At 45.4% G+C, this 21115-nt stretch overlaps 2 protein-coding genes and 1 non-coding gene across 4 annotated transcripts in view; 1 reads left to right on the top strand and 2 right to left on the bottom strand.

Moving 5' to 3' along the window:
- The window catches only part of UBE2Q2 (ubiquitin conjugating enzyme E2 Q2), an 80540-nt gene that overhangs the window by 40789 nt on the left and 18636 nt on the right, over positions 1-21115 (bottom strand). For both annotated transcript variants that reach the window (XM_061594746.1, XM_061594748.1), the window contains exons 2-6: positions 15392-15496; positions 10739-10843; positions 3010-3066; positions 2344-2481; positions 28-112 (exon numbers count right to left, since the gene is read on the bottom strand). In XM_061594746.1, coding sequence (XP_061450730.1) covers positions 28-112; positions 2344-2481; positions 3010-3066; positions 10739-10843; positions 15392-15496 — 490 coding nt within the window. The remainder of the gene's footprint in view (positions 1-27; positions 113-2343; positions 2482-3009; positions 3067-10738; positions 10844-15391; positions 15497-21115) is intronic.
- LOC133369694 (uncharacterized) lies at positions 5567-8673 on the bottom strand. The gene is made up of 2 exons (XM_061595140.1): positions 6994-8673; positions 5567-6234 (listed from the first exon to the last, which is right to left on the bottom strand). The coding sequence occupies exons 1-2, from the start codon at positions 8558-8560 to the stop codon at positions 5579-5581; spliced, it is 2223 nt and encodes a 740-aa protein (XP_061451124.1). The 5' UTR covers positions 8561-8673; the 3' UTR covers positions 5567-5578.
- Positions 20503-20621, top strand: LOC133370158 (5S ribosomal RNA). Its single transcript, XR_009759088.1, has one exon. It is a non-coding gene; the product is annotated as a 5S ribosomal RNA (ribosomal RNA).

Below are 21115 nucleotides of genomic sequence, written 5' to 3'. Positions count from 1 at the left end.
TGCTCATAAAAGATGCAGACTACTTACCTGACTTGTAACTCTGCGACCTATATATATCCCTGAGTTCTTTCATAAGTCGATCTGAAGCCTGGACAGACCCAGAGACGGCACCCTGAAAAGCAATGAAGGGTAGTTTGATTCTGTAAAGCTTTTGAAGAATAGTATCCGGGGCCATTAAAATAGCTTTAAAAAAAAAAAAGACTACCTGTGATAAATATTGCAAATATTTCATCTATCTATCTATATATACCATTAGCAGGAGAGTAAGTTCATAAACAGTAAGCATGAAGGGACTGCAATCTTGCAACTTTCAGACCTGCACTCCCAATACGGCTATGAGTAGTTTGCTGAAAAGAACATACATAAAAGTACTAGTGTGGATGAATGACTGCTCAAAAGGCAGAACATTTCAGAACTAGACTTTACAGCAAGCACAGTATTTGTGGGGTGGGGGTGTCACAGGGAGCACCTCTGTTCTTAAATTTGTTTTAGATGTTTTATTGTTTGCAAATGTCTTGAACAGTTTTCAAATGGTTTAAATATGCTTTTGTTTTATTTTTATTGTGTTTTTTTAAATGACAGAAGTGCTTAGCACCCTGGCCTCTCTCAGGAGGAAGGGCGGGATATAAATTTAATAAAATAATTTTTTTTAAATGGCAGGGGAAAAGCAACAGACTGAGAGATTCCTTAATATTTTCCCTGACACTCCCTTTTCCTCTGTATCCTCTTTTCCCAGCTGATTTTTCTCATTTGACAAGGAAAACTGGGAGGCGCACTTTGGAGGGGTGGGGAAAAAGACTAAGGTCAGGGAGGAGAAGTTAGAGGAAAAAACTCAAGCGATGGGCCCAGCCCCCCCCCACATTTCTGCCACTTCTTCCTTGCAAGTGCCCCCAGATCAAAAAAGGACATCAGAACATCATTGACCTAACTTAGTTGTAGCTCTTCACAATGCTGCCTATTGCCCAACCTGTGCACTCTTTTTGGTTTTAAAATCAGATCATTCTCATTCTATGCAAATGGGCAGATCTAGGTTTTACATTATGTCTAGTACGACCTAGAGCTGGACAAATAATATTTTAACAATTTGCCAAAGAGTTAAGGAATGCTCTCAAGAGTGAACTGATCTGGCTGAAAGAACGACATTTCTTCAGCAGAAGTAACACGGATTTTTTGTTAGTTTCAAATACAGTAGAGCTCCACTTTTTGGCGGCCCGCTTTTCAGCATTCCACTAATACGGCGGTTTTCAATTAGAGTAAGGCCCCACTCATACGGTGCTTGTTCCGCTTTTATGGGGGTTTTCGGCATGACGTGCTCAGCAGCTGAGTGTCAGGCACCATTTTATTGACGGAGCTCTGCTTTTTGGCGGGGGTCTGGAATGTAACCCGCCGTATGAGTGGGGCCTTACTGTACACATTTCTTATTCTACTTTAATTTCCCATGAAGTTTCACTATACAGCGATGAAAGATGCATAAGTGACAAATGTAAAGACTACCATGAATCCAGTGTGTGTTTGTTATGTAAACATAACTGATAGTAAGTTATATTGGTATTTCATAAAGGTATTTATGTTCACAACTTTATTCTTCTTTCTAATTCCTGTTACATTTCCTTTGTTACAACTAATGTACTTCCAATTATCTGAACCACTATCTGACTGTTTGCTCATCAAAATGTATCAAACATATTGTACTGAGCATTAGGGAAATATGTTCAGTACCCATAACAAGGACGTTTTCATCAGCTGCGAGAGTTCGTGTTTATTTAAATCAAGTTACATGCAAACATTTTCTCCATTAGCCCCATGAGTCAAGGTGCTCTGGAGCGTTAGTAGGCTGCCTTATATCAAGTCAGATCATTGGTTCATTGAGCTCACTGTCTCCACTGAAATCTCCACTGGAGAACCACTGTCAGTCAGACCAGGCTCTTTCTCAGCCCTACTTGGAATTGACGAGGCTCTTCAGCACAGATTTCCCGCATTTTTCTGATTCTTTTAAAAAGAAAACTGGGTTCCCCAGAGATTGAACCCATGACCATCTGCATGTAAAGCAGGTGCTGTACCATGAAGCCACCCACGGGCTTTTGGTTAGGGTTTTATTTAATTTTGAAACTGATATTATGCCCTCTTGCCTCCCCGCAGCCCATAAGGATGCTGCTGTATAACAAGATGCTTCATCTTCTGAAGATGAGCATTTTGAAGGCACATGACTTAACACAGCAAATTGCTTTAGAATCAAGTTGTTTTGCCAAGCTTTTAACACAGAAGTTGCTCTTCTTTTTATTTTCCTCCGGGCTGCAGAAAATGAAATGCTTAGGCTTCCTCCCAAATATAATACCCACTTACATTTAGGTGGTCTTGCCTTTGATTCTTTCGGATTTTTTCCAGGATTGCCAGGTTCTCTTTTTCAATGCCATCATCCTCAGATTTCTTCCCATCGACAGGCTCTTCCTCCTTCATATCATAATGATCCAGATCGATGTCCTACAAGACAAAATTAGCACACTACTTAAGAAGAATAGCAGCACCAAGAACAGCAAAATGCAGGTGCCTTAACATCTTGCCTCAGTCAGGGTTTCTTATACGGGGAGGCAAATCCACCTGCAAGGGCAAAAAAAAAAGTTGTGTGTGTCTTATTGGCAAAATGCTTATAAAAACAGTTGAGACTTAAAGCCTGGTTCCCCCACCGTCCATGTGTGTTGTTGGGACAGCTGAAAGGGAAGCACAAATCCTGATTTACTATGAGCCCAGTTATCTCAGGATGGAGATAAAACAGATGCAGAGAGAAGAATGCATCAGAGCTAAAGGAAGAATTGATGCAGGGTATGTGACAAATACACACAGTGCACTTTCTTTGGGGGGGGCGGCGCACAGAAGATTTATCAAAGTTTAGGAGGGCAGATCTTGGTACCATTTCAATTTGTTTCTTATGGTTTTTGTTCATCTTTCCCTGGACAGATTAAAGAGTGACAAAAACAGGAACAAGAGAAAGTTCAAACACAACACACATACTTCACCCATGTCTTCTTCCTCCTCTTCTTCCGATGTAACCTCTTCAATCGTTCCATTCTAGAATAAATACAAAATCAATTTCTCTGTTACGCTGTTTTTGGTAAAAAAAAGAAAAAAGTGTGCTGCTAGCCAAGAGGCTCAATTCAGGAATTGAGTGTGAATCTCACTTCTGCTATGAACCCACTAGATGATGGCCATAGGCAAGGCATGCTAGCTTGAGCTTCCCATCTGCAATATAGAGATAATACTCACAAACCTTTAAGGGTGTTTGTTAAGAGTTACAAGATAATGCACATGAAGTGCTTTGAACATCCAAAAGCCTTATATGAATGCTAAGTAGCACTCTTAACAATAGGAACTGAGCTAATGAATAATGAGGCACACACAAAAATGTAAACATAAGCATGCATGGACTGCACTTTGATGATGAACTGTCAGTTTTGGCTCAAAACAGAGAAGTAATCTGGTGGACAGAGACTAGTTTCTCAATGTGGCAGCACTAGGAAGCTGGACCATTGGTCTCACCTGAAGGGTGATTTTCCTATGAGGATGGACATCACAACGGGTTTCAGCTCCACCTATTGTGCGAAGGCAAGAACGTCTTTGAAGTCAAGACTAGGGGCGTCAGGCCCCTCCCACTCTCCAGTTCATTCGCAGCGAGTCTCAGGATAAAGATCTAAAAATACAATAACAAGGCCAACTGGCCTGGCAGCAGGAAAATAACACAATAGTACCATGCATAGTAACATGACTGCAACATAGCTGTATAACAGAACTAGAAGTCTTGACTTCACTCTTGAATTTAAATATAATAGCGTAACAGTAATATATAACACATTAGAAAATATATAATCCTCCAACTGGGAGGGTCGTGATGTCCGTCCTCATAGGAAAATCACCCTTCAGGTGAGACCAATGGTCCATTTTCCCTATGAGTCCGGCCATCACAACGGGATGTACCACAGCAGCCCATACAGGGAGGGACGACCCACGTGTTAATCCTCATTAAGAACCTGTTGTAACACTCGTCTGCCAAAGGATGCGTCAGCAGAGGCATAGCGATCAATTTTATAATGCCTTATAAACGAGTGTGGGGTAGACCAGACTGCGGCCCTACAAATATCGGCAACAGGAGCATTAGTGGCAAAAGCAGCCGAAGTGGCAGCTGACCTGGTAGAATGAGCCGTTATACGAGCTGGAACTGACAGCTTCAGAGACTCATATGCTAAAGTAATACATGCCCTTAACCAACGGGATAAAGTAGGATTGGAAACTTTATGCCCCACAGACCTTGGATGAAAGGATACAAACAGAGACTCCGTTCGTCGAATCTCTTGGGTCCTGGACAGGTAGGTCTTGAGAGCCCTCCGGACATCTAACGAATGCCAAGCCTTTTCAAGAGGATGGGTAGGATTCGGGCAAAAGGAAGGCAACACAATGTCCTGGTTGCAATGAAAAACTGAATCGACCTTGGGACGAAAGGAAGGATCAGTCTTCAGCACAACAGAGTCCTTATGGAAGACGCAGAGGTGTCGAGCAGAAGACAATGCGCCCAACTCCGAAACGCGTCTGGCAGATGTGATTGCGATCAGAAACAGGACATTGAAGGACAGTATACGTAGGGGCACAGTCCTGATGGGTTCAAATGGAGGGCGTTGCAAAGCCTGCAGAACTTTCGGCAAACTCCATGAGGGGAACCGATGGACAACAGCCGGAGAGCGTAGGGCGACTCCCCTCAAAAAACGTTTGATGAACGGATGTGAGGAAATATGATCTCCAGGAGAGGACACTGAGAGAATGGATGACAGAGTCGACGCATGTCGACGTAGAGTGTTGGGTCGAAGTCCCATCATAAAGCCACTATGGAGAAATTGGAGCACCTGATGCACATTGGCCTGGGATGGATCGTGGTGGTGGGACTGACACCACTTGGAGAAAGCCACCCAGGTATGTTGATAAATGCGAGTGGTAGATGGTCTTCTCGAGGCCAAAATAATATCAATCACAGCGTCAGACAGTCCAGCTGACCTCAAATGTCTCCGTTCAAACGCCACGCTGTTAAATTGAGCCAAGTAGGGTCCTGGTGCAGTACTGGACCCTGGGATAGGAGGTCTGGCGTTACTGGAAGTGTCCAAGGATCCATCATTGACATTGCCAGAAGATCTGAGAACCACGGTCGGCGTGGCCAAAATGGTGCTATCAGAACCAGCTGTGCCCTTTTGGTTCGTGCCTTCCTCAAGGTTTTGGCTAACAATGGTATGGGAGGAAAGGCGTACAATAGACCGTCTGGCCACAGTGTTGTCAAGAGCATCCACTGCTTCTGCTGTTGAGTCCAGGTATCGTGCAAAGTACCTGGGAAGCTGGCAATTGTGACTGGAAGCAAACAGGTCGACTGAGAGGGCGCCGAACCGACACTGGAGACGATGGAAAATGTCTGGATGAAGTTTCCATTCTCCCGGAAAGACCTGTTGTCTGCTGAGCCAGTCTGCTGTCACATTCCAAATCCCTCTGAGGTGCTCTGCTTTCAGGGATTGTAGATGTTGTTCTGCCCAGACAAAGATGAGGGAGGCTAAGTCCTGCAGAGGACGAGACCTGGTGCCCCCGTCTGTTCAAATGTGATTTTACACATGTGTTGTCTGTTCGAATGAGCACATGATGCAAAGGGAACAGAGACTGAAAATGACATAGAGCTAAGTGGACAGCCTTTAGTTCCAGCCAGTTGATGCTTTGAGATTGCTCTGCGTTGGACCAAACCCCTTGAACGTACTGGGAGTTGCAGTGGGCTCCCCAACCTATGAGGCTGGCGTCTGTGGTTACGACGGTTCTGCGGGGTTCTCTGAACGACGTGCCCTTGGAGAGGTGTTGAACCTTGGTCCACCAGCGGAAAGAGAGGTGCAGAGCGGGGCTCAAACGAACCTTGCGATGGTTGGAGCTGGCAATGTCTTTTTGAAAAGGCAACAGGGTCCACTGAAGGGGCCGAGTGTGGGCTCGAGCCCAGGGCACAATGTGGATTGTGGAGATAAACATCCCGAGCGCTCTGGCGAGAAGCATGACGTCTGCGGATGTTTGTTGCATCAGGGACCTTGCAATGCTTGTGATGGCAGTGATGCGATCTGGAGCCAGGAAGACCATTGCCTGCAGGGTGTCCAACATTGCCCCAAGATGTAGTAGGCGTTGGGTTGGTTGGAGATGGCTTTTGTCGAAGTTGACAAGCCAGCCGTAGGTCTGCAAAACATTGAGGGTGATCATTAAATGATGCTGAGCCAGCTCTTCAGACTTGGACCGTATTAGCAGATCATCCAAATATGGATAGATATGAACCCCTTGGGTCCGAAGGTAGGCCACTAGGATGAGTAGCACTTTGGTAAACACTCTTGGAGCAGAGGAGAGGCCAAATGGCATCGCTCTGTATTGAAAGTGTTGTTGGCCAAAGGCAAACCGAAGAAACTTTCTGTGGGCTATGCAAATGGGCACATGGAGATACGCTTCCTTAAGGTCGATAGAAGCCAGGAAGTCTCCTTCATGCAGACTCTCGGTAATGGAATGGAGAGATTCCATTTTGAACCTGCGATATGTTACAAAACTGTTGACAAACTTAAGGTCCAATACCGCCCTCCAAGATAAATCTCGTTTTGGCACAGCAAATAGGAGGGAGTACACCCCTTCCGACCTCTCAGTTGTGGGAACTGGCTCTATCGCCGCTATGTCCAGGAGGTGATGTATAGCTGTCTGCATGATGTTGTGCCTGGCTGGTGCCCTTGGGCAAGGAGACGGGTGGAATCTGTCTGAAGGGGTTGCCCAGAACTCTATGGTATAGCCATGAGTGAAAAGGTCCCTGATCCAGGAGACCGTAGTAAGGCGCAGCCATCGATCTCCAAAATTAAGTAATCTGCCGCCTATGGGGAGGACGTTAATACTACTTGAGTAGGCGGGGGCCTCCCTTATATGAGGACGATGAGTTGCCTCTGCGCCCTTGGTACTGACCTCTGCCTTGGGAGCGTCGGTTCCAGGAGCCCCTGAATGCGTTGGGGTCATAGGGTCTGAAGTCGCGGCCTCGTCCTCCTGGCCACGTTCCTCGAAAGGACTGGTTGGAACGAAAGGAGGAAAATCGCCTGAAGGGCCTGTGGTCGATGTTCTTGACTGTGGCCAGAACCGGTTTGTGGGCATCTTTTGGATCAACCAGAACTGCCTTTAGAGCTTCCTCGCCGAAGAGTAGAGATCCGGAGTAGGGAGCCTTGGACAGGTTCAGTCTGGCCGCCGAATCAGCTTGCCAGTGGCGAAGCCAGAGGGTGCGACGAGCGACTATTTGAGTTGTCATGGCTCGTGCCCCTAATTGGGTGGCATCCAAAGTGGCATCGGCCACAAAAGCTGCTGTCTTACGTAATTTCAATAGTGCTCTTTTGAAGGTGACAGGATCAGGGTTAGCATCCTCTAGAAGGTCATCCATCCACATCATAGATGCTCTGGAGAAGATGGAGGCTGAAGCGGAGGCACGCATGGCTAGGGCAGTGGCCTCGTGATTCTTGCGGAGGGCGAAGTCTATTCGTCGCTCCGTAGTATCTTTTAGGTGGGATTCCCCTTCCCTGGGCAAAAGAGATCGTGAAACGAGGCGAGCGATTGGTTCATCTATGCCAGGGACATCTAACTTGGTGGCAAAGTCTGGGGCTAGGGTGTAAAGTCTGTCAGCCAGGTTCTTGAAGCGTCGAGCTTTGAGTGGGTGGGCCCATTCTTCGGAGGCTAATTTGGCAATTGGGTCCGGCACCGGGATGTAGTGTTCAGTAGGTGCAGGAGATTTGAGGACCTTGGCCCCTTTGATAGCTGGGGCGGACGAAGTTGAAGGCGCAGTCTGGAGACCAAGGGTATGAAGTACCCTACGTGCTAGCGGTTGATAATCTGAGGTATTGAACAAGCGATACGATGTATCCTCCTCATGATCTGAATAGTCGCTCCAGTCGTCTCCTTCAACATGGTCAGTGAAAATTGACTCCTCCGCATACGAGGCTTCGTCCGTACATCTGCCTTTGGCTACATCAAAGGGATCTGGTGAGCAGGAAGGATGAGCTTCATGGAACGGACGTTGGTCCATGTTGAGTGGAGGTATGGCAGGAACTTGTGGTAGTGACTGCATTCGTGTGAAAAAAGCCAGCATGGCTTGGAGTTGGGAGAGGAAATCAGGAGACAGCTGCAGACCAGATGTGGGAGATGTATGTGCCTGGTGAACTATTGGAACAGATGTCTGAGGCGGTAAGCCAGAGGTAGGTTCGTTAGGCGAACAGTGAGCGGGAAAGCCCACAAACTCTTCCTCGACAGAGGCAGTAGCAGGAGAATGTAAAATATCACTTATGTGTGTCTGTGCTGTGGTGGTGGTTGGCACAGAGACATAACGAGGGCGCTTTGGTTTACTATGGCTGGAAAGATGTTTTGTCTTAGCCAGTGCTTTGGCATGTCTGGTCTTAGACGTGTTAGGATGTTGTGGCTTGGCTGATTGTGGCATGTCTGGCTGATCTGGCACCATGTGTGTTGATGGTGACATGCCTGGCTGTTCTGTCATCTTATATTAACCTGGGTGCAGTACACTGCCACGGAGGGGGCAGGATGTAAAGACCCGAACTGGCACAGCGTACTACCACGGAGGGGGTAGGATACACTGGCAGATGGCGAAATGCACTGCCGCAGAGGGGGCAGAATGCACTGAGGTATCAGCGTTAATATAATATAGGCTGTTTTAGAGTTGGCACACTCAGATTAGTGCTGTAGGCTGGGTGTTTTTTTTTTGGCTTGTTCACGGCCCCAGAGGGAGCAGGATATACAATGTAAATCAGATTTAATACAAGTCAGCCACTGATATTAAAGCTCCAGCCTTGATAATGTAATCCAGCCACTAGGATTAAAGCTCCAGCCTTGATAATACAATCCAGCCCACTAGGATTGGAGCTCCAGCCTTGATAATATAATTCAGCCACTATGATTACAGCCACAGTAAATGTGTGTAAATCAGCCGTGTATAAATTTGTCAGCAGCACATATACACAAACGTACGGATAGATAGCCTGCAGGGGAGGTATCCGATAATAAGGGGAACAAAAAGGGCGGGAAATTCAAAATCAAAAAGAAAAAATGGCGCCCGGAAAAAAAAAAGAGCGGGAAAAAATGGCGGAGAGGGAAGAAGCAATGGTGGCCGTCGGAAGCGAACTGGGGGAGGGCTGCCCAGCACGGACTCGCCGAAAACCGCAGTAGCGGCTCTAGAAAATCCCCGGAAGGAAACAGGTAGGGGAAAAATGGCAGCCGCCGCAGAGAGAGCCGCCGTCGCGGTCTGTAAAGCCCTTCGCAGTGGGAAGTAAGCCACGTAGCGAGGGTGATCTGAGGCAAAGGGGTAACGGCGGGAGCCGCAGCTGCAAGCTCCCGCTGAGATCGGATAAGCTGCAGCCGCGGCAACAGATCGGGGGGGGGAGGGAGGGTCAAAAGCGATCAAAAGCGATCAAAAAAGAGAAACCGCAGCCGCGGTCTGAGGGAGCCCCCAGGCTACGGATACAACGGAGCGGGGGGGGGGCTTGAAACTGCCAAAACGAAGAGAGCCGCAGCCGCGGTCTCAGAGGGAGCCCCCAGTCAAGGAAATAAAATAAATTGAATAGCTCTGAGGAAAGGGCGAAGAAAGCCGCAGCTGCGGTCTCTGAGGGGACCCTCAGTAGGCTAAACACAAAACGGAAAAAAGGCTTTAAAGACAAATACACAAACAAATACGAGACTTAGCTAAATGCTATGTGAAATTCCAATCTTGTTCGTACGAAGGCAAGAATGAACTGGGGAGTGGGAGGGGCCTGACGCCCCTAGTCTTGACTTCAAAGACATTCTTGCCTTCGCACGATAGGTGGAGCTGAAACCCGTTGTGATGGCCGGACTCATAGGGAAAATAGCACCTCTAGCTTTTTTAAGACCAGAGGAGAGAGAAAGCATCTTGCCCTGTTTTCCTCCCTCACATGCAAGAAACAGCCCCTTCAGTTATGTGACTGAGCAACAGAACCTAGAAGTTCTTTGTAAGGGTACCCTGCTTTGTTCTCTCACTAGCAAACATAATATGCTCATCCCAAACAATAAGAACTGCTGCTTACCATAACAAAAATAACCACTTGCTCTGCATAGCAATGACTTGTGAATTAATCACCTCTACACACCACAAAAAAAGTAATGTTGCACTCATGTGTCTGCTCAGGGCTGTGGAGTCGGTACGCCAAACCTTCAACTCCAACTCCTCTATTTTTCTACCGTCTGACTCCGACTCCACCCAAAATTGCTTCCAACTCCACAGCCCTGGAAAGGGCTATAAATGTCTTTTTAAATTGGAAGCTCTCATAGGAGCATTTTTATCGCTGCCTGAATATGCACTGATCTTGGCATCACAGCATTTGTCTTCATCTGGGTCCTGTGTCATACACTGACACACAAAATGTTTTCCATCTTAAGTTATGGTGAAATGCTCAACTACAGCTGACTTCATGGGAAGCTTCTTTGACATTTTGAATTTATATTTTAAAAAAATTTGACAATCAACATTTACTTTGAAGCCGGAGTCGGAACATTTCTACTGACTCCGACTCCACCCAAATTTGCTTCCGACTCCAACTCCACAGCCCTGTGCTTAGCAACACGAGGTTCAACAGCTTGTGCTCAACAGCCCAAACACAAAGTGGGTCCATTAGCATGTGTGGGTAAGAGGATCATTAGGATTTACCTGGCCTGCTGGCAATGGCTGATCTAACATTTCAACATCTGGATGCTGAGGAAGATTGTATAATCTGCAGAGGTCGCATATCAATCGTTTCAGTTGTTGGAGAAGCTACAAAACAAGTTTAAGGGTGTGTGATTGGCTTGTTTTTGTGTTTTATTTTAAATAAAGTTTATCAAGCTGCATCCTGAATAAGCCCCACTTGTTTTCTTGAACCTACAACAAACAGGATATCTACCTCTTAAACAAATGCCTATAATCAACCCATTTTGCTGCTGCTCCTGCTGGGAGGAAGGGCGGGATATATTAATAAATAAATAAATAAATAAATGTACAGACTAAGCCATTAAGGTTATAGGTTGTTAGTCTTAGATTTTCTGGTACTTAAATTAACAAAGCGGCAGCTTTCATCTTGTACAAATCCAATTGTTCTGAGAGGGCATGCAGGACATCCCTCTTGACATGGTAGTACCACTTGGAGAAACTGCCCAGTTGAAAACACATACTTCTTCCTGATGTATTAACTTTCCATATACAGTAGGGCCCCGCGTTCTGGCGTTCCGCTGATGCCGGCGGCTTTCAATCAGGGCAAATTCCCCATTTTAAAGCAGATTTTGCCGTTTTGCGGCATTTTGCAGCATTTTCACACGACGCAACCCATTAAAGTCAATGGGTTCCACTTTACGGTGATTTCCGCTTTTTACGGCGGGGGCCTGGTCCCTAACCCGCCGTATAAGCGGGGCCCTACTGTACACAGATTGAGGGGTTTTTTTACAAGAATCATTTATCCTGCAACCTTACAAAATAAATATTTCCAAGGCAGCCTACAGTAATGAAAACAATAACGAAAACAGCAAACAAAAACAATAAATATCAAAACATCATAAAGTAAATAAGCATAGAAAGTTTTTAAAAACAGAATCACCTAGCAGAGTGACAATAAAGTTGAGCCATCAAAGGTCTTGTGGAACAAGGTTTTCACAGCATGACACAAGACAGAGAGATGGAATTTGACAAGTCTCCCTGGGGAGGGACTTCCGTAACTGTAGTGCCATCACTGACAAGGCCCTACCCCTGGTACCTGCCGATCTGACCTTACTAATGGTAGGCCGGAAGGATGTCTGAAGCAGATCTTAGGGGAGTGCATAAGTTTATATAGGTGCAAGGGCTCTTCAGAAGCCCTGAACAGCCATGGACCAGGCTGACATGAAGATGTTTCACACAAGAAATCCCAAAATGCACTCCAAGGGGGTACTAGCCTGTCAGTGGACTATCACATTCCTCACTTGTTTCTCTGAAGCACTGGGATGCTGGAGAGAGAACTGATAATGTTAAGGAAGATTGGGCGTGCAGGGTTTAGATCAACTCTACCTTGAATTCATTGACCCAGGTATTTATCAGACCAGAACATTCTTCAAGAATGATATTTTGGGAAGCGGAGAGGGGGAATTTGCAATACGGTCATGAAAAGGGAAAGCAGACAGCACCTGGCTATTATTATCAATGCTGCAAAACCAGGCTAAAGGAAGTCTTGCCTGGGTACTAAAGTCCCAACTGTACTAGCTGGCACTATCCAGAAGCTTCCCAAGTTCCTCTTTCCCCCTTCACAATCACAAGGGCTCAACACCTGCTAATTTTCATCCATATCAGGGATGGAGAAGCTGCAGCCCTCCAGATGGCCATGCTGGCTGGGGCTGATGGATGGGAGTTCGGAGGCCAAGAACATCAGGAAGGTCGCAGGTTCCCCATCCTTTGGAGTGCTACGGTCCGAGAGGGAAAGGGCCTCAGACTCAGCAGCAGAGCACGTGCTTTGCATGCAAAAAGGTTCCAGGTTCAATCCCCAGGTAGGAGCTGAGGACGACTTCTGCCTGGAACCTTGGAGAGCCACTTTCAATATAGACAAGATTGAACTAGGATGGCCAATGGTCTGATGCTGTGTAAGGCAACTTCCTGGTCACACTTCCCTGGGCTCCCAGGTTATGACTCTTGTTTTTCTGCCTTGCAAGCATGCAAACACATGTAATGCAATAGGGTGGGCTTGACTTATACCAAAACCAAGCTGCACATGTAGAGACTGCCCACAAAAACGTAAGGCAGTTGACCTTAACAGCCAGCTGAAGTATCACCAAAAGATTCAACAGGAGCCTCAACTGCACCACAATAGCTAGAATCATTAGCTGTATGCTTTTTTTAAAAAAAACTAGTTTGTTTACTGTAATCATGTTAAAAAAAACTCTGGGTCTGACAGAATATTTGGCCCCAGGAACAAGTTTTCTCTCCAGTCCACTGTTCTCTGTGACTTGACTCCTTTGCAGATGCCATCTGGACCCACCTGCTTTGCAAGCCCCTGGGAGTGGAATCCCTTGCTTGCTCCAGCCCTCTGCTGTCTGGATCAGGCATTCTACTCTGCAGAGTTTTTTGCCTTGGGTTGGCAATTATGTTTCCTTCCAGCCTTATGAAAATTGCTACTTTTACACACACAGCAAAAGCAGCTATTAATTTTGGCTTTGATTGCCTTTTCTTTCACTACACACAAAATACAGGATTTTAGCAAGCATAAGGACAAGTGGGGGGTGGGAAATGACAGGGACAACCCAAGACAGACTTTCGTCTGCCAACAACTTCTTGTAACCTGAGCTCTTCACCTATAGTAGTACAGATCAACAACAGCTGGGAATAACATGGTGACCTGTGACCACCTGTGGATCCCAAACATTACATTAGTGTTTTGCTTCTTGACACTCTGCTCAGAGCTCACAGGATACGATTTTTAGCCTGCAAAATGCTGTTTCCCTTTCAATACCTCTCCCTTCAGAGGAAGGCTAAGGGAAGGTAGCTTCAGCATGAAGGTGGCAAGGGATTCTTTATGATGGTTAAAGCTGCAACCGTAAGCATGTTTACTAGATACTTACATCCCACTGTACTCAGTATGTTTTACTGCCAGGTTCTTTTTAAGATTGGACCATTAAACATTAATGCAGATTTAGTGGCAACCAGAAGGCCTCATGTCGAGTTTGGTTTTTTCATGAAGTGTCACTGTTTTTCCAAGCACCCAGTGGCTTCCTTTTAAAATAGCAATGGGCAAGTTTCTACCCCTCATTTTTACTGGGGAGAAATAATGACTAGTTACGGTTAATGCTTAGACCACCAATACAAGGTGTTGACTGGCAACAGTCTGGCCTCCTCCAACCCACATGGCGCCCTCAGTAGATTTTAACTATAGCATAGGATTCTCACAGGCAAATTAACCAAATTCAAGGATGTGAAATGCAGCAGACCAAGAGGGGAGAATTATAGCGTCTGGATTTCTAGGTCAAGGCAGGGCATCTATCAACATCTGCATGGAAGAATAACATGCTTGACTTGTAGAAGTGGGATTAACAGAGGCTACAATTTGAGACAATGGCTCAGCTGGCAGAAGTAGGTTGCATCCTTCCCTGCCCAGCAGCCTCAGATAACCAGGAAATGTGACTGTATTGTGGGATGCTATTAAGCGGCAGATCAAAGAATCATAGAATCTTAAAGAGTTGGAAGGGGCCTATAAGGCCATCGAGGCCAACCCCCTGCTCCATACAGGAATCCAAATTAAAGCCACAGACTAGGAAACAAGCATGGACTAGCTCATCTGGATGCAGAAGGCAGACTCATGGGTAGAAACAAACAGTGTCTCTTACCCCTTTTCAGAACAAACTGCCTCGCAGGCAGCCATGGAAGAGGCAGAACTAGTATCAGTTTAACAAGGTGAATCTGGGATCTCTGACTTGTTTTCTGCAAATGCAGCTGAAACAGCAAAGCCCAACAGAATGAGCCTAGGCCAGACTCCCCGATTACTGCAATCGATTCTTAATCAAAACATGCAACAGAAAAGCCGAAACTGGTTCCTTAAGCAGATGCCCCAACATCTAATTTTTAGAATAGTCTACACGCCCCTCCCCATCATTAACTCAATACCACATTCAGACACAGCACAATACATACTGGTCTAAAAGTTGTTGCATTCTTTAGTAGCTCAGATTTAAAATGCAACATGAAGCAGTTACAAACTGGAACACGTTTATGAGAAGCCCACAACCTGACGCACTTCTTCTGCAGCCCTACAAGTCAAAACACAGCCAGTTGCAGTACTGCAATAAGAAAAGCGGGGACAGTGCTCATTTTAATGTTGGCACTACATGTTAAAAGGTGCTGGTGCAGTATTTGGAAATTATTTATTGACAGGAATGCATGAAAAATTCCTCCTGTTTTTTCTTACACAGACAGACAGTTTTGATCTTCTTTATAACATCCCTGCCACCCCTCACCCACTGCCAGAAACACACTTCACATTCATCTGTTGTCCAAGTTTAGTGGCTTCAATTCGTGGCAGTTTGCTTTCTGCAACTGCTAAAGCATCTGTGGAAGTTATCCTCGTGTATTCTGCTCTGGCTAAACAGCTGAAACAAACTGAAAAGGACGTTAATTCTGGATTCAGTCTAATCTTTGTAGATGGCCAACTGAAGAAAGAGTTTCACTTGCTAAATTGCAAGCAGTATTTATTTGGGCATGATTTAAAAAAACACCACCACCACCAAACAATAAAATAGTTGTAGGATTTTAACACAATGCCCAATTTTATAACCAAAAGCCAGATTAAGGGAAGGGAGACAAATGACCTCTTACCAAAGTATTGCTCTTTTTAATATCCTCTAAACGCTCCAACACTGAAGTCAAGTTGGGGTCATCTGATTCCACAAACCATATTGGCGATGAAGAGGGGTAAGACTCCTGTTTTTAAAAAAGAAATATATATTATGCCTGAAGTGCACATTCATATTTCAAAGCTTTGGGGGAATTGCATTTGTTAAAAGGTCTTTAGCACATTGTTGAATGTTGGATTGTTGAAAGTCAGCGATCCAGGGTAGACCATGGACCACTTGAAAATTGCTGAGGGTCTTGGCAGATCACTTTTTCTGCCTGTTGCAGCAATTGTACGTCCATAGAATTCAAAATGTAATACACTAAGCTATAAGAAATAAAAGCAGCAACAAAAATACAATTAAAAATCAACGTGATGGATGTGCCTCCTCCCATCTTCAACCACAAATCCACAAACACATCAATGAAGCTTGTGGACACTGGTGGTCCATGGTCCACAATTTGGGAATGCCTAGTGTAGACAACTGTTTTCCAAAGCAGGAAGCAGGCCTCACTATGGATATTTAATTGCCAGAGGAGAATAAGCACCAACTCTTCAACTACCAGCCTAGTCTTCTGGTCTTTTCCTTCATTCTTTGATGGTGCAACCAGTTTGTTCTCAGAGAAGCTCACTGACAACCTTGCAAATTATCCTCACAAATTATGTTCACAGGGGTCACTAGCCCAGAAAAAAAATTGCTTGCCTATATATAGTCTAGTCATTTGCAGCCAAAAACAGAAGGTGAATGTTCCTGCCTGGTCAGCAGGAAGCAGTCCTTGTTTGGCAGATTCGAGATGGGCGGCTCATCCCCAGATCAATTTGCCTTTCAAGCATACTAGCAAATACCACAAGCCTCATGATCCCAGCAGTAAATGGATACTCCGTGCATCATTATCCTTTCCACAAAGAGTAAGGACTGGGTAAACAGTCTTCCCTGCAGCCGCATTTTAGCCTTGCAACAATCCTGTTAGGCTAATCGTGCCTGGCCTGAGGTAACACAGGAACATAGGAAGCTGCCTTATATTGACAGACCATTAGTCCATCCAGCTCTGTACCATCTTCACTGACTGACAGCGGCTCTCCAGGATTTCAGGCAGGAGGCTCCCCCAGCCCTAGAAACCGGGGATCAAACTTGGGATCTTCTGCATGCAAGGCAGGTGCTCTGCCACTGAGCTACGGCCATTCCCCAAGCTAACCTAGCAAGGCTTCAGAACACAGTGAGGATTCCAACTTGGGTCCCCCCAGTTCTAGTCTGATTTTGTATCCAGTATACCACATTGGCCTTGCCTCTGGCCTGATTTGCATGTAATGCCAAGCCAAACTATGGTTTAGCAAGAATGAGTAAGCATGCAGGTACCCAGGATAAAAATGTGGCTGCTCTGTTCCTGCTCTGATCCTGCTGCTGCACAGCCCAGAGATGGGCCATGGTTTGCTCTAGTGCTATGCGCAAACCCTGGTCTTGTAAGGTCTCGCCCTCAGCAAGCAACAACCTGTAACCAAGGTTTGTTCTTTGTTTTACTGCTTGTGGTTTGCCGGGAGCAAGACACCATGAGACTGGGTTTGCATGTGACACTAACCCAAACCATGGCTCAGTTTTGGGTAGTATGGCAGTAGCAGGATCAGAGGAGGAATGAAGCAGCTGCAATTTTCACTCTGGGTGCCTGTATACTTGCTCATTCTCGCTAAACCATGGCCTGACTTAGCATTATGCACGAACATGGTCTCTGTGTCAAAGTGAGCCCTCTGCCACCTCTTACTTGCTTCAAGGTGAGGCTTTCCCCCTATGGTAGGAGGGGGGAGGGACTGGAAGAGAAAGCAGGGTAGCAGCAGGGATAGGGCATGAACCCCAGGTTGAATCAGATCCAGCTTGAAGGTGGCTGACCCCAGCTTGAAATATGACTAGGCTTTTTGTGCAGGGAGTGTTTGCAATTTGAGCTCCTCTCATTCAAATCTCACCCTATCCCAAGCACAGATGAGTGGCTATTTACAAGTCTATGCTCAGAAACTGCACTAAGAAATGGCACAGGCATGATGAATCCCAGAGCAATGTAGTGGAAAGTGCTGGGTTTGGATGATAGAAGCTCACCAGAGGGCTTTGGGCAAAACACTATTCACCAAGCCTAACAGGGTTGTTTTAAGGTAACACAGAACAGAAAATGCCTTATAGGAATAATTAATATCACACTTCTTTCCATTTCAGACAAACCTTTCAGGCATAATTAGCTCCCTCTTGTTCTTTCCTTGGGATCCCCAATGCCGACTAAAATACTCTCCATACATAAACATGCACTAAAGAGAGAGAATGTGTTGGAGGAGAATTCATACTTGCACCACTAATTACTCCAAGAAGTAATTATGTTAAAAACGAACAGGTTAAGAATGGCTAAAATGACATTGAACTAGCAAAGGAACTCAAAAAGCACCCAAATTCAAATCAGAAACATATGTCATCTCACACACAAACACACTCTTCTTAAAGGAGATGCCAGGGGTAATGATAAAAGAAAAGATCTATTGCAAACCTAAAAATCAGATTTTTCTTTTTTAAAAAAAAATCAAAGCAGCTTGGCTTTATGCCATCTTATGCAGACACTCCAGGCTGATCCTCATTTATACTGCAACCCTTGAGGCTTGTTTGCTAGTCTATGGACAGGGGAGAGACAAAGGCATCCCGCAACATGAGAAAGCTTAGGGCCAAACCAGACCCAACACATCAATGGGATGAATGTAATTAATGAACATGGTTTTTAAACATGTTAAGTAGCAGGGAAATGGGGCCACAGCAACACTGGGACTGCAGAGGATGAGGAAGGAGAATCCAACCCTTCCACCACCCCTTGCCACAGTCCCAGCAAAAATAATTGCTCCTCTGAAATTGCTCTTGGGAAGTTTCCCTCCCTATGCAAATAACTCCAAGGCAACTACTTTGTCAGGATCTGGATGTGTGTGTGAAACTCACCCGTCCAATTCTCTGTGACCTCAATACTGCTCAGGCCCCGAACCCCTGCAGCTGAAATCTGCATTTTTTAAAATTAAAAAACCCATGAATCTTACATGCATTCAAGCAATCAGCATCATGTCTAGTTTGGCCTTTGGTCAACCACTAACGCATCTTTATAGCTAGATTTGGAAGACTTGCCAACAGGGACACAAAGCAATCGCCTTCAGGTAAATAAAAGATGTGCTAACTGGAACAGGCCAAAGAGATTATTCTCACTGCTTATAATCTTCAAAGGCAGACCCACAGCAAACTTAATGCAGCAGCCTAGAGATTAGCCTGCCCATCTGTCTAAGAGGAGTCATAGTTGGTGCACCCGCATCAACTGGTGATTAGTGCTGCAACATAATGCTGTAGTGATAGAACAAGCACCTATTAACAGACTTTCCCTTCCAAGCAGTTCTTAACATTTGTAGGAGCTTTGTCTAGACATTATACACAGTAATTCTGTGGTCACTTGGTTCTGTGGCCAGCAGTACCCAGCCCTCTAAGCCTTTCTTGCTCATCTACTTCCTTCATGCTCACAAGTTCACAGAATCGCTTACCCCAGACCCACTTTCTCTCCTCCTCTCTTCAGCCACATGCCTCTACCTCCCACTAGGTTCCCCATGCCAGGTCCCTACTTTTCACCCTATGGCCCCTATTCTATTCTTCTTCATTCCACGGTCTGTTAGAAGACCTTCATGGTATGTATTTTCCCCCTCAACACAGCCGTTCCTGACCATAAATTGTGAGGTTACGTCAGAATCCCTCTCCCCTCTTTACCCCCTTTTCCTCAAGCCTTGTTCTTATCCATCAAGTCTCTCCTCAGGTTTCTGCACCCTTCCCTTTAGCCACCTTACCTCTGTACCTTAGCTTCTGAGACGTATTAGTTCTTAGCCAGCCACACATGACTTATGCCTGACTCTAGGGCCTGTGTGACTTTCTAATCTCATTTAAAGTGACAACTTCCCCTTTCCTCACAGAAGCTAAACTGCAAACATTCCCAAAAACTTTGTTCCTCAGGCAACTGGAGTGTTTATTAGCATTCCATGCCAGGCTTTGTCACCTGAAGCACAAAGTGACATATATTTACAGCAGTATATGGTAACCAGTCTTCTCATCTCCTTAGCTCACTCTATCAGGGATTTCTATGTGACATTTGTTGAACCTTGACTCCTTTTCAAGCACTGGAGGGCCATAGTGCAGTGGCAGAACACATGTTTTACAGGCAGAAGGTTCTAGGGTCAATCCCTGGCATCCCCCTTTTAAAAAGAGTCAGCAGTTGGTGGGAAAGACCTCTGCCTGAGGCTCTGGAGAACGTGGATAAGTAGACTGACCTGGTACAAGCCAATCGTATGCACAGAAACACCATTTTCTTGACTTCAGAAGTTTTATATTAACTGTGTATCCTAAACAAAATACATATGAGAATAAATTATGGACAAGCACACACACACACAAAACCCCACCCCCTGCTTCATTAGCAAACTTGCTTTTTTCCCTCTTGCTACCATATGCACGAAATGATTCCCCAGATCAACATCTGCCAAGTTTCTTAGCTGTCTCAGGTCTAGTTGTCACAAACAGCAGATGGATGTAGTAAATCTGCTTCTGGGATATGGTATATCAGATTGCAGGTAGGGGGCCCAAACGATCAAATGCTCCGCACAGGAGGCTAAATAGATCAGGAAGAAAGGTTTTAGCCTTCTTCCAATCATACCAGTTTACTATATGCAAGTAAATGTTTGTACGGAGGAACGTCTGATCTCATGAGGCTGCACCTGTACAGTGCAGTCACAAGTGCCACCTCATCTGCTGTTAACCAGAACTACACCCCAGCTGAAGACAATACAAAAGGAGTCCATGTTTGTTCTACAGATCTAGCACAGGCTAAGACAAACATCTCTAATGGGCAGCAATTCTGCACACCTTTAGATCAAAGAGTTCCCGGCTGCATTTTCTCCTACTACTGGATTTTTGCTACTGACCCTCAAAAGGAAGCATACATTGCCACCATTAATACTGTTTCACACAAGTTCTCAATCTCTGTTGTCCTCCATCCTGCACGTTTCTCCAACCCTTAAGCCTATGATACTGTACCACTACACTAGTGCAGCCTACGGCCATACTACCCTAAACATGCCCGATCTCGTATGAACTCGGAAACTAAGCAGGGTCAGGCCTAGTTAGTACTTGGATGGGAGACCGCCTGGGAATACCGGGTGCCGTAGGCTTAGAGGAGGGCAATGGTAAACCACCTCTGAATACCTCTTACCATGAAAATCCTATGACTATATCCAAAAAAGATTCATAGGGTCGCCATAAGTCAATCAACTTGAAGGCCTATAACAATGACAAACACTAGCGCAACACCAGCAAGGCTTAGCACACATCTATACTTTTTTTTCATCCTATGCACCTGTGCTTGCATCATTCTTATTTATTAAATTTAAATTCCTCCCAGAAGGAGCCCAGGGCAGCAAACAAAAACTCTTTAAAATATCTAAAACAATTCTCGTCAAGTGGGCTGCTCTTCGCAAGAGTAAGGAGGGTCTGCAGTTTTCAGAATGGGAACACAGATTCATTGTAAAAACACTGGCTCACCCAAAAAGAGAGAGAGAAAAGACTATTTTTTTCCTCATGCAACTCCCTCCTACAAGCAGGGAGTTTTTGCCAAGGGTTGCTCCAAGCTTTGTTGTTTATATCAGCAACAGATGGGCCATGTTGC

The sequence above is a fragment of the Rhineura floridana genome, chromosome 14 (genome assembly GCF_030035675.1).
Source record: "Rhineura floridana isolate rRhiFlo1 chromosome 14, rRhiFlo1.hap2, whole genome shotgun sequence".
In the NCBI taxonomy this organism is placed as follows: domain Eukaryota; kingdom Metazoa; phylum Chordata; class Lepidosauria; order Squamata; family Rhineuridae; genus Rhineura; species Rhineura floridana.
This window is presented reverse-complemented; position numbering and strand designations above follow the sequence as displayed.